This window comes from Lagopus leucura, unplaced genomic scaffold, assembly GCF_019238085.1.
Source record: "Lagopus leucura isolate 7727_CA_CO unplaced genomic scaffold, USGS_WTPT01 Super-Scaffold_100015, whole genome shotgun sequence".
In the NCBI taxonomy this organism is placed as follows: Eukaryota; Metazoa; Chordata; class Aves; order Galliformes; family Phasianidae; genus Lagopus; species Lagopus leucura.
In genome coordinates this window covers 1577118-1591779 of record NW_024962269.1, presented here as the reverse complement: position 1 = coordinate 1591779, position 14662 = coordinate 1577118, and the positions used below count along the sequence as shown (strand labels likewise).

Sequence of the window (14662 nt, the reverse complement as noted above, 5' to 3'; positions counted from 1 at the left end):
TTACTTCTGTCTGTTTGCATGGTTCACCTGACTGGATCACCAAGAATTGCTACCTCTTGCCAGTGTGGAATCAGGGACAGGCATTAGAAGAAATAACTGTTGAATATAATTCTATCTTTAAAATGAAATTACACTTTAGCTTTGTATAATTTAATTCAGGAAGGACTACATCTACTTTCCCGCTTAAGCTGCTTTGTAGGTATAAAACTGTTTTCTAAAGCTAATGAAAAATCTTTCTAAAAAGCAGGTTCTCAAGAATTGTTTGGAATTTTTGTTTTCAGCACAGAGTGGTGTCCTGCCATTCAGGCTCATGAGATGAAATAATTCTTTGAGGACCTTTTTTTCCCCATTTGGTGACAGGAACAAATTAGTTCATGAAAAAGAAGTGCTCTTTGTCTGCGTTTTTTAACAAGTGCATCCATTTTGTTTACAAAGAAAAAATGGTTCCTTATAATGAGATTCTGCAGAGCAGAGGACACGGGCAGTTGGAGGAGAGGAAGAGTCCTCCATCACCTTTTCTATACACTGACTGCACAATAGCATGTGTGTGTTGCCTGGTTACCATGGAGCAGTTTCTTTCCAATATCTAAGCCACTTCAGGGTCATTGTAATTTTCTAGTGAATACAGATCCCACACCTGCTCCTCATTTAATATGTTAATTTGAGCATCCAGCCTCTCTGTGATTCATTGGTCTGCTTATTTGTCATTTTCGTAAAATAAAATTCATACTTTGCTTAATTTGGAAATCTAACAACCTTCCAGTCTGTACTTTGGTGTTTAATCTCTTTCACAATATGAGTTGTAATGTACATCAAAGATACGAGAAGATTGCAGAGCAGCTCAAATATCAGTTTTCCTGTTGAAGAGTTAAATTTTGGACAAGACTGGTGTTATCTAGTGTCTTCTGAGAGCAGGATTGCCTGCATTGAACAGCCTCTGTCTTTTTGATGCTCAAGTCTTTGACAACACACATGGTGTTGCAGTGTGAATACCTAAGCTAGGTAATAGGGTTGATAGAACAGATTTTACTTATGCTTAGTGCAAGAAATGCAGCAGTAGTAGCTATCTTCTACAATGGAACAGATAGCTGGCCCAGCTAGTCCACTATCTTCCTTTGGTTAGTAATAATCATCATTAGGTAGACTGGCAGAGAAGTCCTTTGTTGATTATTTTGGAATAACCTGCCTGCAGGAAACCCACCATCTTCTTCCTTGTTAATTGGTGGCTGATTCTCTATTTTTGGGTGAGCTTCTTTTAGACTTGAAATTTTCATCTTTGTTTTTTCCAGTTTGTCTGTTATCTCTAAAGAGAACTTCATTGGTTGAACATAGGGTTGTTTTTTTTCTAATTTGTTCCACTATCTTAAATTTTTTTGTACTTTTATATTTTTTAATTATTTTTTTCCTGTTTCCTCTTAATATTTTTGTACCAATTGTCCCATGCAGCCACCTCTTGCCCCTCATTCTGTAAATACGAACCTGGCTGCAAAATAAGACTCCTAAAATTTCTGATGCTTTGCAGGACAAAAAAAAAAAAAAAAAAGATTATGTAATCAAAACAATATGCTTTGTTAATACTGAAAAAAGAATACTAAGGAAAGTGGTGCTGTAGACAAGATACAACAGCAGAGAGCATTGCAGTATGCACACTGTTCTGTTGGTGTGCTCTTCATGCTTCTGTGTAGGCATATGCCTTCAAACACAAGAGTCTTTAGTAGTCAATAAGAGTTCCCTGCTGCTAGCTTTCAGCAGTTTATCCTTTTTTTCCCCAAGATGAATCAAATCTGGATGTCTTTTTCTGCAGGACTCTGTGTGATATGTTTGATATATTAGGTTGTTATTTAATCCAACTATATATCAAACATATTCCTACAGTGTCCTGCCCTGTCTCCGGGGGTTTTAACATAGTAGAAGGCAATGTGAAGGAGTACATTCACTCTCAAGCAGGCTTAGAAGACTTATTGCAGACTTATAATCAAATTTGATTTTAAATATATCTACAAAGTGCTCCTCTATCATTATGAGCTCCTCTTTGAGGAACTTATAAGTTGTGTAAGGCCTTTCATGGTAGCAAGGAGCAGCTATGCCAAGAGCTGACTTTCTCTGAAATGGTTATTGTGTTTTTCATGGCTCAGTGCACTAACTTATCCATATAGATTTCCTCTTTATGGAATAGAAGGTGAGAGCTACTTGGAAAGAAAATGGTTTGTCTTTCGTAATTTTTTTTAATGTTTAGCAGAGACATTGGGGTTTATTTGTTATTAACCCTGACTTTATTTATGCCCCCCCTAATAAAGGAGATTAGTAGAAAACAGGTCAAAAAAAAGTACAGAAACAAATTATATTCTTTTTAATGGCATAATCAACGTTTTTATACTGCAAACTTTGTAGCTAGCCTAACAGTTTTGGCTTGTCTGTTCTGGTGACCTCATCTTCCAATTCACTTTACACCCATGCGTTGTCAGTAATAGCTTATTAGCTTAAACTTACGGAAGAAGCAGCGCTGTCTTTTGATGGTTATCTGAAGAAGGAGAGATTAATCACTGGTCTCACAGGTCTGATTTTCTAAAGAAATAACAAATAGCTCTCTAACGTAACTCAAAATATTACAACATAAACTTTTCTGCTGTCGCATCATTTGTTTGTGACTTTGTTCATAAAGGCTGTGAAGTGACACAAGCTGTGAAAGCACTGTTGATGAGCATGAACCTACCTTGACACAGTCTTTAATAATGAGACTAAGCAGAAAAATGACATTTCTTGTAGGGCTCTTTACTGTGTGCTTAGTCTTGGACTTCTACATGTCCCTATAGCTGAGGAAAGTTTTTAGGTAGTTACAGGAAAGTAAACACAGCTATGGTGCTGTCTAAGCATTCCTTCTACTCCATCTCAGGCATACATGTCCACTCCTTAGGTGTCATACTTGAAAATGCTGCAGGGAAGGACTAGAAAATAAGGCGTTCTTAGAGAAAATGAAAACTCATCAGAAATACTACAGTTTGAGTATAGTTAAAGCCAGTTCAAAAATAAACTCTTCACATGGTAGATCAAATGTGAATAGTTTTTTTTTCCTTTTTTCTCTAAGTAGAAGGAGTTGTGCAAAGACAGGAAATGTAGGTATTGGAGGTTTGAGAAGGTCAGTGTCGTTGCTGTTTAGATATAAGTGTTTGTGATTTTACATTTGCAGACAAGAATTTAGATGGAATGTGAGTTGTTCATTTTATGAAGACATGCACTGCAGTTGATGTGATTAGCCCAACAGCAAGACAAATCTTTTTCTTTGCACTAGGTGGCTCTTCCTAATAAGAAATAAAGTGCCAAGCAATTTCATCTCTGCGTCAGTTTTTAATTTTCAGATTTTATGCTGTTCATGGACACTACAGTTTCGTCTCCTGTATTTTAGTTTGTATGGTAGCAATGATATGAAATGCTGTAGGATTGAGCATTGCTTTATGCTATTTTGTAAATAATTATAATTATTTGGTTTTTTTAATGACTATTATTTAATCAGATGGTAGCAACCGGAGGACAAATCTTGCCTTAAAAGCAGATGTGTGCATTTAGCCTTGCAAATGCAGTGCCCAATTTTCTAACTCAGACACATTGCTCATATTCCTAAAGTTATTGCATGACACAAGAATGTGGTGGCTGCGTAAGTTGGAAAAAAAAACAAAACAAAACTGTACTTCAGAAGCCTCGTGTGTCCCAAGGTGGTCTGTTATGGTAAAGGCTAAATGCATTCAGAATTCATTCTGAATTCTCAAGGATGCATTAAGGATTGATACATATATAAATATATATATAAAAAATAGGTTACTTATCTATCTATTTTGTTAACTGTTTAGAAACTAGTGTGCATGCTTAAATGGATAAACAATTTTTGTATATGCCTAAATGGTTAGAAAGTCAAGTAAGTTGTTTTTATGGCACATGAGATTTGTCTTTAACAAGTTAGAAACCTCATTAGGAAGGTTTGATATACTTACACCTGCTTGTGGAAAGACACGTTTGGATGATTTAAGCATTCCAGACAGATCTTTGGAACTTTGTATCTTCAAGACCACTGAACCAGACTGCTGCACCGTGCTGCTCTCTGTGTAATATCAGCTCTTACCAAAAGCTGCTGAACCCATTCATTTGCTTGGTGTCTGCGTAACATTTCTTTGTACAGGCGTATGAGACAATATACACCTACCACTGTTCTTTTTTAATGTCTTATGTCTTTAAATATTTAGAAAACACTCCATCTGATTTAGTGATTCTGGAAGCTAGTATTGTAGTGCTGTAAAGATAATTTTGATGTGTGAAGGCATAGAAAAGTCTTTTCAGACTTTTCTGAATGGAATTTTGAGTATGCCCAGTGGAGCGTAGTTTATTAGAAAGTTGAGGACAATTCTTGATTTATCTTGTGTGATCTTCAATTTCACATGGATCAACCACAGCTGCACCTTAGTATTTAAGTTCACTTATGTTAATTCTTAGCTGTGGACCATGTGAAATTCCTTTGCAGAAAATGTTGCACTTTTTTTGAATCCTGTGTTTCGAGATTTTGTCACCACTTGCATATGTTCTTGATCTTGCAGATGCAACTGTTTTCTCGTGGATAATGTGTGACATTGGTTTTTTCTTGGTTATAGCAAGTAGATGAGACTCTGGATTTTGAAGAACAGATCTTGGAAGCAGCCAAATCCATTGCAGCTGCTACCAGCGCCCTTGTGAAGTCAGCTTCAGCAGCACAGAGAGAACTGGTGGCACAGGGAAAGGTGGGTAAAAAGGACAAATTGCAACAGGGAAAGCATCAAAATGGCATCTGAATATATAGCTGCTTTGTTCTATTCCTTATTATTCTGTAGAGGCTGAAAGGTCACAAATTTTTGCAGTGAATGGCTTTAAATGTTAGCTGCCTGCCTCCATGGGGAATCTGTTCTCTTGTGCCAGTGAATGCGGCTAGGATGTGTAAAGGAAGAAATTAGCCCCAACTAAAATGAAAACGTAATGGGGAAAAAAAACCCAAAAACTTCAGAATTGTTTGTGCAAGTTCCTCTCATTATGATTCACAAATAAATAAGGCCATTAAGGTAATTCTGATACAGTGAAGCCCAACATCACGTTCTTTCTCTCGTCTCGGTCTTTACTGATTATTAGTTTTTAGATAATTGTCACTTTTGGGTATCCTCAGACACCTGTGGTGGCCTGTACCTCCATAGAAGTACAGCCAGGTGTACAGGAAGTGATTCCTTCTGCAATGATTGACCAAATTCTTGCCCGTAGTGAATGGCTTCAGTGTGTCAGGTGGGAGGATTTCATTGTTGGTACTGGGGGATGCATTTTGCTTTTGCAAGAAACTTTCTGAGGCGTGTGGACTCCAGTATGTAGGAGGAAGGACAAATTTGATCTGCTGCATATCTAGTGCTTCAGTACTGAACAGTAGGTGGTAATTACTGTTGGCTTAGATTTCTCACTGACCTTTTGACTGGTCTGGAAGTGGTGGGATATATGGATAGCTGTGAACCAGGCACATTCTTGTCCCACATAAATTTCCTACTTGCTGGTAAGAATGTTTTTATTTCACCTGAAGTGGAAAGAAAATTGTTTCTTGATTGTTGCCAGTACTGCTGATGCCATGGACTCTTCAATAATTAAACTAAGAAGAAAAATGGGATGCTTTCCTCAAATATCACTATTAAACATGAAGGCAGTTAGAGGGCATCCATATGGATCCACATTCTATTTTGTACCTTTCCTAATGCTAGGATCAGAAGAGATTCAGAAATAATGTAAATGTGTGGTAGAGACAGAAATAACTTGTATTAAAGGTCACTAATTGTGATCCACTGTACAGTGTTGCTTATGCCAAAGATTGCAATGCAACAGATATTACTCTGGGATTTCTAAATGTGAATCAGGGATGGGACAGTTCAAGCTGAAAGCACGTTTGCTGACTACTAACTTTCAGGTGGACTTTGTGTTATGTACTGTGCACAGTCACAGCTCCAGGTTCTCCTTTTTCCACTATGTGTTGCATGCCTAAATCTAAGACAAAACAGTTGTATTTTCTGTTTCACTGTAAGTCATCTCTGAACTGTTGTTGCAGGTTGGAGCAATCCCTGCGAATGCAGCTGATGATGGACAGTGGTCTCAGGGACTTATTTCCGCTGTAAGTAACTACTTCTCTTTTATGTTGGACTTCAAAGTATTAGTGAAGGTACCACCCTCTCTAAAGAAACCAAATCCTGTGACAATACGCAGTGACTTTCTTTACCAACTCCTAGGCCCGAATGGTGGCAGCTGCAACCAGCAATCTTTGTGAAGCAGCGAATGCTTCAGTACAAGGCCACGCTAGTGAGGAGAAGCTCATCTCATCTGCAAAACAAGTCGCAGCTTCGACAGCACAATTGCTTGTGGCTTGCAAAGTGAAGGCTGATCATGACTCTGAAGCCATGAGGAGGCTACAGGTACTTGTTTCTTTATTACCAAACCCCATAGTAGAGCACTGTACACACTTTTAATATTGCATGGACAAATCCAAAATGTTAGGAAGTTTTCTGTGTTTTCAGACTTCAGTCCAATTTTTCTTCTTTGTAGGATTCTAGGGGAAACTACCGTTCATCAAAGATCAAGTGATGGTGCATTTGGCATTATTCGGCAGGAGCTGAAACTCAGTTCACTGCTTGTTTTATTCTTCATTTTTGAATGCTGAGAAATGCAAGTAGTTACTAGTCTGTGCCTTGCCCTGGTTTAGATGCAGTATCAATAGGCTCATCCTCAAGGTCAATCTCAGGAATACACCAGCTGAGAATGTTTACTGTGTGCATTTTTGTGGCAACTGAATATAGTGAGTTTTTCTGCAGCTGTTCTGTACTCAGACTCCTTGCAAACAGCCTGCAAACTGTTAAGCATGCTTAAGTCAGTTGCACAAGTATATTTTCTGACTTCTGCAAGATTATACGTATATGTTCAACAAAGTAATCACTTCTGTGCTGCCAGCTAGGCTTGTGGTTAGTTTTCTTTTGAAAAAGAGGCAAGCAGCATCAATTATAAGCAGAATGTTTCTAAGATGGTGAATCATCATCAGACCAAAAAAAAAAAAGGAAATAAAGAAAAAGAATCACTGAAGCGATATCTCAACTATCGCCTATCGTAACATTTTTGAATGAAAATTGTTTCCTTTTGCATTACGCGTCACTTCATGCTGAGTTTGTATGAACTTCTACTGAATTAGCACTGAGTTACGAGGAATAAAGTCTACTGTTTTAAGGGTATTCATTTTAAAAACAGCTGCAGCCTTTTCTGAGTTCAGTCTTGCAGGTTCAGTTTGGGATGTAAGAAGTACTTCAGCTCCTTTTTTTCACATCATCAGCATAGAGAAACTTTGGTGATAGTGGAATTTCCCCTTTTTTGTTATTTCCAGAGGTGTTACTAATGGACACTCACTATAACAGTTGGTGTATGGACAGACTGAATCAAGTCTCATAGAAATACATGTAATTGAGTATCTGAGCAACGGAAACTAACGTCTTGGGGTGGGTTAAGTACTTTGGAGTAGAAAATGTAGGAATATATGAAATGTTTGTTTTTGGAGACAGTAGTGGCATCTTAATGTTAACCTTGGAGATGAGGTGGTTTAGTTTAGATGATGAGATTTAGTGCTATAAAGTGAATTCATATGGATTGACTTGTCATGAGTCTTTGGTGGGAGGTATCAGAGCTGGTAGGTAGTTCTGACTGTAATTCAATCCTCATTTTTATATCCAAACTTTGAGATAAGTCTGAATGAATTTTAAATGCAGAACAAAGAGAACAAAGAAGAACAAAATCATGTACTAGAGACCATGTTTTCTCAGCTCTGTCAGGAAATTCAGGGTACTCAGTCACTGTAGGCAAATATTATTAAATAGACATGGAATGTGAAACGTTGGAAGGGAATATGGAAAGAAGCCCAAGCACTGACTGAAATTGAACTTTGCCACTTTAGCAAGTGTTGCATTTGTCCCAAAATGAATAATGAAGGGAAAAGCAGTTTGTGCTTGGAAACAGGGTCCTTTATCATAGCTAAACCATTTAGTTGAGATATCTCAGATATTTTTACTGGTGGATTTGCCAGATCTACTATGATTTTTCAGCCAGCTTTGCCCTTAGCACAGGTATTTTCATATAGTCTAGTCAATGGGTTTGGTTTGAGTGTATTACGTTTTTCTTTCCTACCCCTACAAACAACAGCAAGGTTTGTGAGCAGACATTTGAACTGCATTTCCCACGAATGCTGATTTGGCCCATTGCTACAGGAGCCTAGGTAACATGTTCCTTCTGGTATCTCTACTAAATTCTTCACAGTTGTTTCTTCTGCTCAGGAGGTGGAAATATCTTTGAATGGTGGCCTATCCCATTCTGTGAAGTTGTTTCTTTCCTTGAAATACATTTATTGATCCACTTTTCAGTATTTTTATGTACAACTGAGTAGAACACATAGCTCAGTCTCTCAGGGAGTCTCTCAGAATGAGTAATCCATGATACCTCTCAGCTCTAAATCCTCATCAGGCGAGAGATTTCTTGCCTCTGTTCAATTACTGATGATGGAGAGGTGGGAAGAAGGATTCCAGTAAGAACCAAGGAGGTGGGACAGGTCAAATCTTTGAAATACAAAATATTGAAATATAAAATGTGACTTATGGGGGCAGTTTAAATAACTGCCAGTGGTATATGGCAGATTTAATTTACACTTCCATGTGCAACTCCACTTTTTAGCTCTATTAAGGAAGATGGATTTTGACCAAAGCACCGATTTTTGAAGATTAGTTTGCTTTTCACGGAAACAAAGAAAAAGGAAGGACAACCAGTTCTTGCATAGTTAAGCAAAGATGTTTCAGTTTTGGTGGTCAGAAGAACTGATGTTACAATCAACGCCTTTTTTATTATTACTAAATTTCTTTTGTCTTTTCCCAAGGCTGCAGGGAATGCTGTCAAGAGAGCATCAGACAATCTTGTCAGGGCAGCCCAAAAAGCAGCTTTTGGAAAAGCAGAAGATGACGACGTTGTGGTCAAAACAAAATTTGTGGGTGGCATTGCTCAGGTTGGTACAATTGTGAAAAACTGTAGCAGAGAAAAACTGTCTCATGGAGAAGCAGCAGTGTTACAATGTCCATATGCTGTATTGCAAACTAGACAAAGCTGCCTAGAAATCTGTGAGTTGCTTGATGACTCACTGTAGGTAACCACTGACAGCAGCAAAGTGAAATAATATAGCATGACTGCATCTCTTCACTGAGCTTTTACCATAAAAGCAGCTGTACAGCAGCAGTACAATGTCTTTTTTTTTTTTTTCCAAATTAAATTAATGGTTCTTTTCAAGCCTCTACAAGGCGCTTGAAATATCCCATAGTCTTACTGAAACACCAGTTTTGCATATGTGTCATCATCAAAGGCAAAGATAGTAAGAGATAAGAATTGATGGGAATTTCATTATCCTAAGCTTAATATGAGAAAATAATAGATTCCAAGGGTCTGAGGTTATACTAGCTTCTGAATTCGATGCTGTGAATTTGGATCAGCATGTGCTGTTGTTACCATTTAAAATGTACTGAAACTTGTTATTTCTGTGTGTCCATGGTACTGTCTTTTCTTTTCTTACATTTCAAGATGCAGAAAAGTACTATGAATACCTGGAAAAATGAATATCCAATTTTTGCTAACCCCTCGTTCAGGGCTGTGGAGAAGCATAGCACTGTAAAATCGAACATGGGTGTATGGTAAAACTGCTGGAAGAGTCTACTTTTTAAGTTCTCTGTAAGAAACAAGAGGGAATAAAGTACCCTTCTTGTTGGAACCTGGAAAGCATTCAAGCAGTTCCTACTGAAGTCGTTGAAACTACTCTGGAAAATGCTTACAGCCAGTGTGAAACTAGTGTCATAGAAAAGTTGTTTTACAGACTGCATTCATGTCTGTCATAATCAATGCTTCTTTTTCTAGATCATTGCAGCCCAAGAAGAAATGTTGAAGAAGGAAAGAGAGCTGGAAGAGGCAAGGAAAAAACTTGCTCAGATCCGCCAACAGCAATACAAATTTCTCCCCACAGAGCTGAGAGAAGATGAGGGTTAGCCTGCTGAGATTTTCTTCTTGCCTTCTTTCCTTTATTCCTCTTTTTAAAAAATTTCCTTTTAAAGAAATAAGCTAAGGGGGGACAGTATAGTGAGAACTGATCTGACAACTTCTGGTATGTCAAGCACTTACCTAAATAAACTGCCTATCACAGCTTTGGATGAACAGAGAGCAATAACCACTTGTTCTTTGTCATCTGGGAGTGCATTCTGTGATGATCAAGTAATGGTACAGTATTATGTTCATTCCTGTTCCTTCCTGGACTTACATCTCAGAAGAGAATCTTTCTCTTTTTACTGAATATTTTAAATCAGTATTATTGTCACTTTCTTGATGCTTGACACATTTATTGTTCCTTGACTTGATATAAAATGTTCATATTATTAGTAGGAAATCAGTCAAGAAATCATGCCTGTGATAAATACCACATGAGCTGGTGGCTCTCCCCCACCCACCCTTGTAATAAGAAGACCAAGACAGAAAAGGATGTATGTCTGAGTGGGAAAGATGCACATGTGTGGTTTTGAAGAAAATGCCTGGCCTGTCTGTTATGTAACTAGTTCATCCCAAAACTGGAGGAATTCTCTGCACCTGTTTGCACTAGTATTATTACTCCTTACCTGATAGCAACAAGCTTCTGCTTGTGCAGTATGTGCGGTTCACAAAATGTGGCAATGCCATTCTTTAAAGAGCGCAGAAAACAAAGAAATGGAAACCTTGTCACTGCCTCAATAATAGCAGGTTCATGAAGGAAAATGCTGTTCCAATTATATACCTCTAATGTGTGACTACTTTTACAGTATTATACACACATACACATGCTCTCACATTGGACTGAGTAGTTTGTGTTTTGTTTTCTAGTTTAAATTATCTGGTTTGTACTGTGGGATTTCTGTTAGAATGTATGCTAGTTAAAAAAGGGAAATACCCCAGTACAACAGAAGGCTATCACAACTCTTGGTATTCTAATAATTTCATTTGTAATTATTTTGTTTTGAAACCTGTGGGTATTGTAGGAGAAAAGAATAAGTGATTTACAAGTAGACCTTTCTTGTAATATAAAAAATAAAATTTTGGACTCTAGGGAGTTTATTTTCATACTTGGAATTGATGAAAATGTACTCACCAAAGAATTGCAGAGAAGGAATAGCAGCAGTCTAAGCAGCTGCAGAAAGGTACTGTATGTTTTCAATATCTCTGTTGTGACCTAAGCAGTAGCAACATGGGTAGAGTGAGTAAAAACATTTTATCCTCTCAGAGAAAGAACACAAACTACAGCGACTTTTAGTAATAAAAGCTGAACTATTTGAGTAACTACAGAACCATCATTTTTCCTAACTACAATTTCCAGTGTACCTCTGTTCAAGCCCTCTTAAAAAAAAAAAAAAGAAAAGTCAAGTCTCTTTAGGTCAAAGATGTTGCTGCTACAGTGCTTCTGAAGGCTGTGCTGTCTTTAGATACCTGTTACATACCTCCAACTGAGCCTATTATGTTATGAGCATACCCAGCTAGTCAGTATTGCAGAAATACTTGTCTTGTAGACTCAGAAGTAACTCCTAGTGATATGTTTATGGGTTTAGATAGTGCTAACTTTTCATTTAAGTTACTTGCATGACATATAATTACCAAGAATTTTGTCACACTAGTGTTAAATATATAGGAAACATGATTACAGAATTAATAAGTATTAGTGTGTTTGAAGGTTTTCTTTTTTTGGCAGAGTTTCTTCTCTGGTACTGAAATATTTCAGATTCAATTGAATTGTTGGATAATCTACACTGAGAAGGGGATAAAAAAGGTAGATCCCAGATAGAACTGCTGGCATTGACAGATGTGCTGTGAAGTGTAGGCTTGTGTCCATACACAAACCCTTACTATCAAATGCAGGCAATTCTGAGCTCTGCAATTTCCAATTCAGCACAATTGATATTTTTTCTTTCAGCTGTTACACAGTGAATTCAGTGAGTAGTGTCACAATCTTAGGTAGAAAGGTAAGTCAGTTTTATTTTTCTAAGGCCTAAATAAAGACAGCTCCAGGTGACAGATTTTCTGCTGCTGCTGGTAGGTCAAGCTTCTTTGCAGTTTTTTTCTTCTTTTAAATTCAGGTAGCCTCACATTCCCATCTCTAATTTTTGATAGATCTTCCAGACAGATTTGTTACTGCTCCTCTTTCAAGCTGTGTTTGACCTATTTAGTCCCATCAAAGCAAGATGACGCTGTTTTTAGTACCATGACAGTATTTTACTGTAGGTATATATAATGTTGTAATATATGATCAGAATGGTATTTGCCAGTTTGAAAGAAGCCAAAATCCTGGTCAAATGCAACTGTTTGTGGGAATTGCATGGCTAGGATATTTTATCATACTATAGATGGGAAGGGCATGCTCTAGTTGTGTACCAGATAAAGGTGTTTGGAAAGTCCATTTCAGCGCAGTTGTTTTGAGGCCTATCTGTTTCAGATTTAGTACTCCCTCTTATCAGACAAGGAAGTATTATTCTTTTTTCTCCTTAGCTATGTGCTCCACAGAGGAAACACAGTCAGCTAAGTAGCTGAACTTGAACAGCTCAGTGAGGTTTTTTTTATTGTGAACTTTAAGTCTTGATCTGGGAAACATTCAGAGAACATAAACTTATCTGAAAGCTTTCTATTTCAATTTATTCTTGCTGTTATAATTTGCAGTACCACTGAAGTCCAGATGTGCACATCTGTGGAGTTTGGAACTAGTCCGTGCATTTGTTTGGCATGGAAGCTTGGAGCAGGAAGTGACAAGTTGGGGTAAGGGATGAAGGTTAGTTAATAAGGAAGGCAGATGTTTACTTTGTGCTGTTAACTTGTGAAACGATAAATGGGCTCTGTTGTATCTCACCCTTCTTCATGTGGATTTCACTTTAAGAAATTGTATGCAAATTAAAAGCAAAATGCCTCAAAGTTGTTTGTGTACAAATAGTCCAGTGTTGTTTTCCCCAAGTGCCCAGGAAATAATTTGAATGGAACATTTTATCGTGTCTAAGCTTTTCCTTTTCTACGTCAGAAGCTTCGAGGTAAGAGAAGATTTAAAACAAAAATTGATGGCTGGACTCTTGTTTCATCTGTTCCTTCCCCTTTGACTTTCTGCATCTTCATTACTTAATTCCTAATGAGAGAATGCATAAATGTTCTAGAAACCTTTTCACTTAAAATACATATTGCTTGCATTTCACATTTCACTTTTAATTGGACCAAACTGATAAAACGTTTACACCAGAAGTATGGCTCATGCCATCACTAAATCTACCTTCCCTAATTTTTCTAAATCTACAGGTTTAAATGTTTTTATGCTTTGTACTGCAAATCTTTTGTCCTGTGACTGCATAATGATTACCAAATTATTTGCCTGTATTTGAAGCGACTCCTGTAAGCTACTTTTCAGTACTCACAGCAGTGTAAGTTAAACATGTTGTAGTTGTTCCTGCTTATGGAACAACACATTTCTGTGGCACGAAGGTTGATGCCAAGTGCAGAAGCTGTTAGGTCAGTTGAGATGCTAGTCTGCTGCAGATGGCTAATTTGACTGCCCTTAGTGTCTTAGTGAAGTCTGATGAATTGCCTCAGAAGTGACAGATGCACAGGCTGCATCTGGCTCATGAGCTACATTTCATTTAACGTGTGAACTCTGTCGTTGGGCACAGAGCATCACTGAATGAAGAACACTACAGAGATCCTTGAGCAAATGTCACCAAGTGCATGCAGCACAGGGTAGTCACACGGGGATATTTCAGACCCAGAGGCAACATCCCTACCCTCGTCAGGGTGGTGGAGGGATGCACCTCCAAACTCAGGCCACTCTGTTCTGTATCATGCAGGAAGACCTGGTACTGAGGCACAACAGCATTCATTTCTTTAGTAGCTGGTAGTTCTAGTATTGACAGAGTATGGCCTAATTCAGCTGCTGGGTGTCAGATCAGGGCTCTTACCAGTTGGTTGTAGTCAACAAACTGTTGGACTTAGTGTAATAGCTGTTTACAGCTTTATGTGAGCTATAGAGAGGTCTCCAGAAGGCATGATAAAGGTGGTGCTAAGCTGTGCGTGTTGAGGAGCCCCTGCATGAAGCAGATACTGCGGGGGAGTTCCTGGGACACGGTGTTTCAGCACCAGAGAAATGTAATAACAGGATTGATCAGATGTAGCCAAGCTCAATGAGCAGGCAGAAGCAGCCATGTCTTGAACAGTGGGAATGATAAATGCCATGACAGTTATATCTGACAGCATGAGTCATTTTACCTGAAGATTATTATTTCACTTATTGAGCTACAAGTACTTGACATTTTGTCATGCTTTTTAAAAGCTAATAAAGCAGCAGAGACTGCTGTTTCGTCTCAAATTAGTATGCTTTGTTGCAGTGGAAGAACCTCCGGCATCTTTGTAAGTATATATCAGAATAGTGAACTCTCACTTTAACATCACCCAAGAAAGGTACAGAGGAGTTCACAGTCACATTGTTGCACCATTATGTGTAGTTCTTATCTGGACACAAAATTAAATAATACATTGTGTTTTTGTCTGCACCAACAAGAATGTCTAAATA

The 14662-nt window shown here is 37.9% G+C and overlaps 1 protein-coding gene across 2 annotated transcripts in view; it reads left to right on the top strand.

Moving 5' to 3' along the window:
- TLN2 (talin 2) overlaps nucleotides 1-13026 on the top strand; it is a 142486-nt gene extending 129460 nt beyond the window's left edge. For both annotated transcript variants that reach the window (XM_042875742.1, XM_042875741.1), the window contains 5 exons: nucleotides 4638-4763; nucleotides 6095-6157; nucleotides 6273-6455; nucleotides 8945-9070; nucleotides 9967-13026. In XM_042875742.1, coding sequence (XP_042731676.1) covers nucleotides 4638-4763; nucleotides 6095-6157; nucleotides 6273-6455; nucleotides 8945-9070; nucleotides 9967-10095 — 627 coding nt within the window. In that variant the 3' untranslated portion in view covers nucleotides 10096-13026. The remainder of the gene's footprint in view (nucleotides 1-4637; nucleotides 4764-6094; nucleotides 6158-6272; nucleotides 6456-8944; nucleotides 9071-9966) is intronic.
- The last annotated feature ends 1636 nt before the right edge of the window (nucleotides 13027-14662 follow it).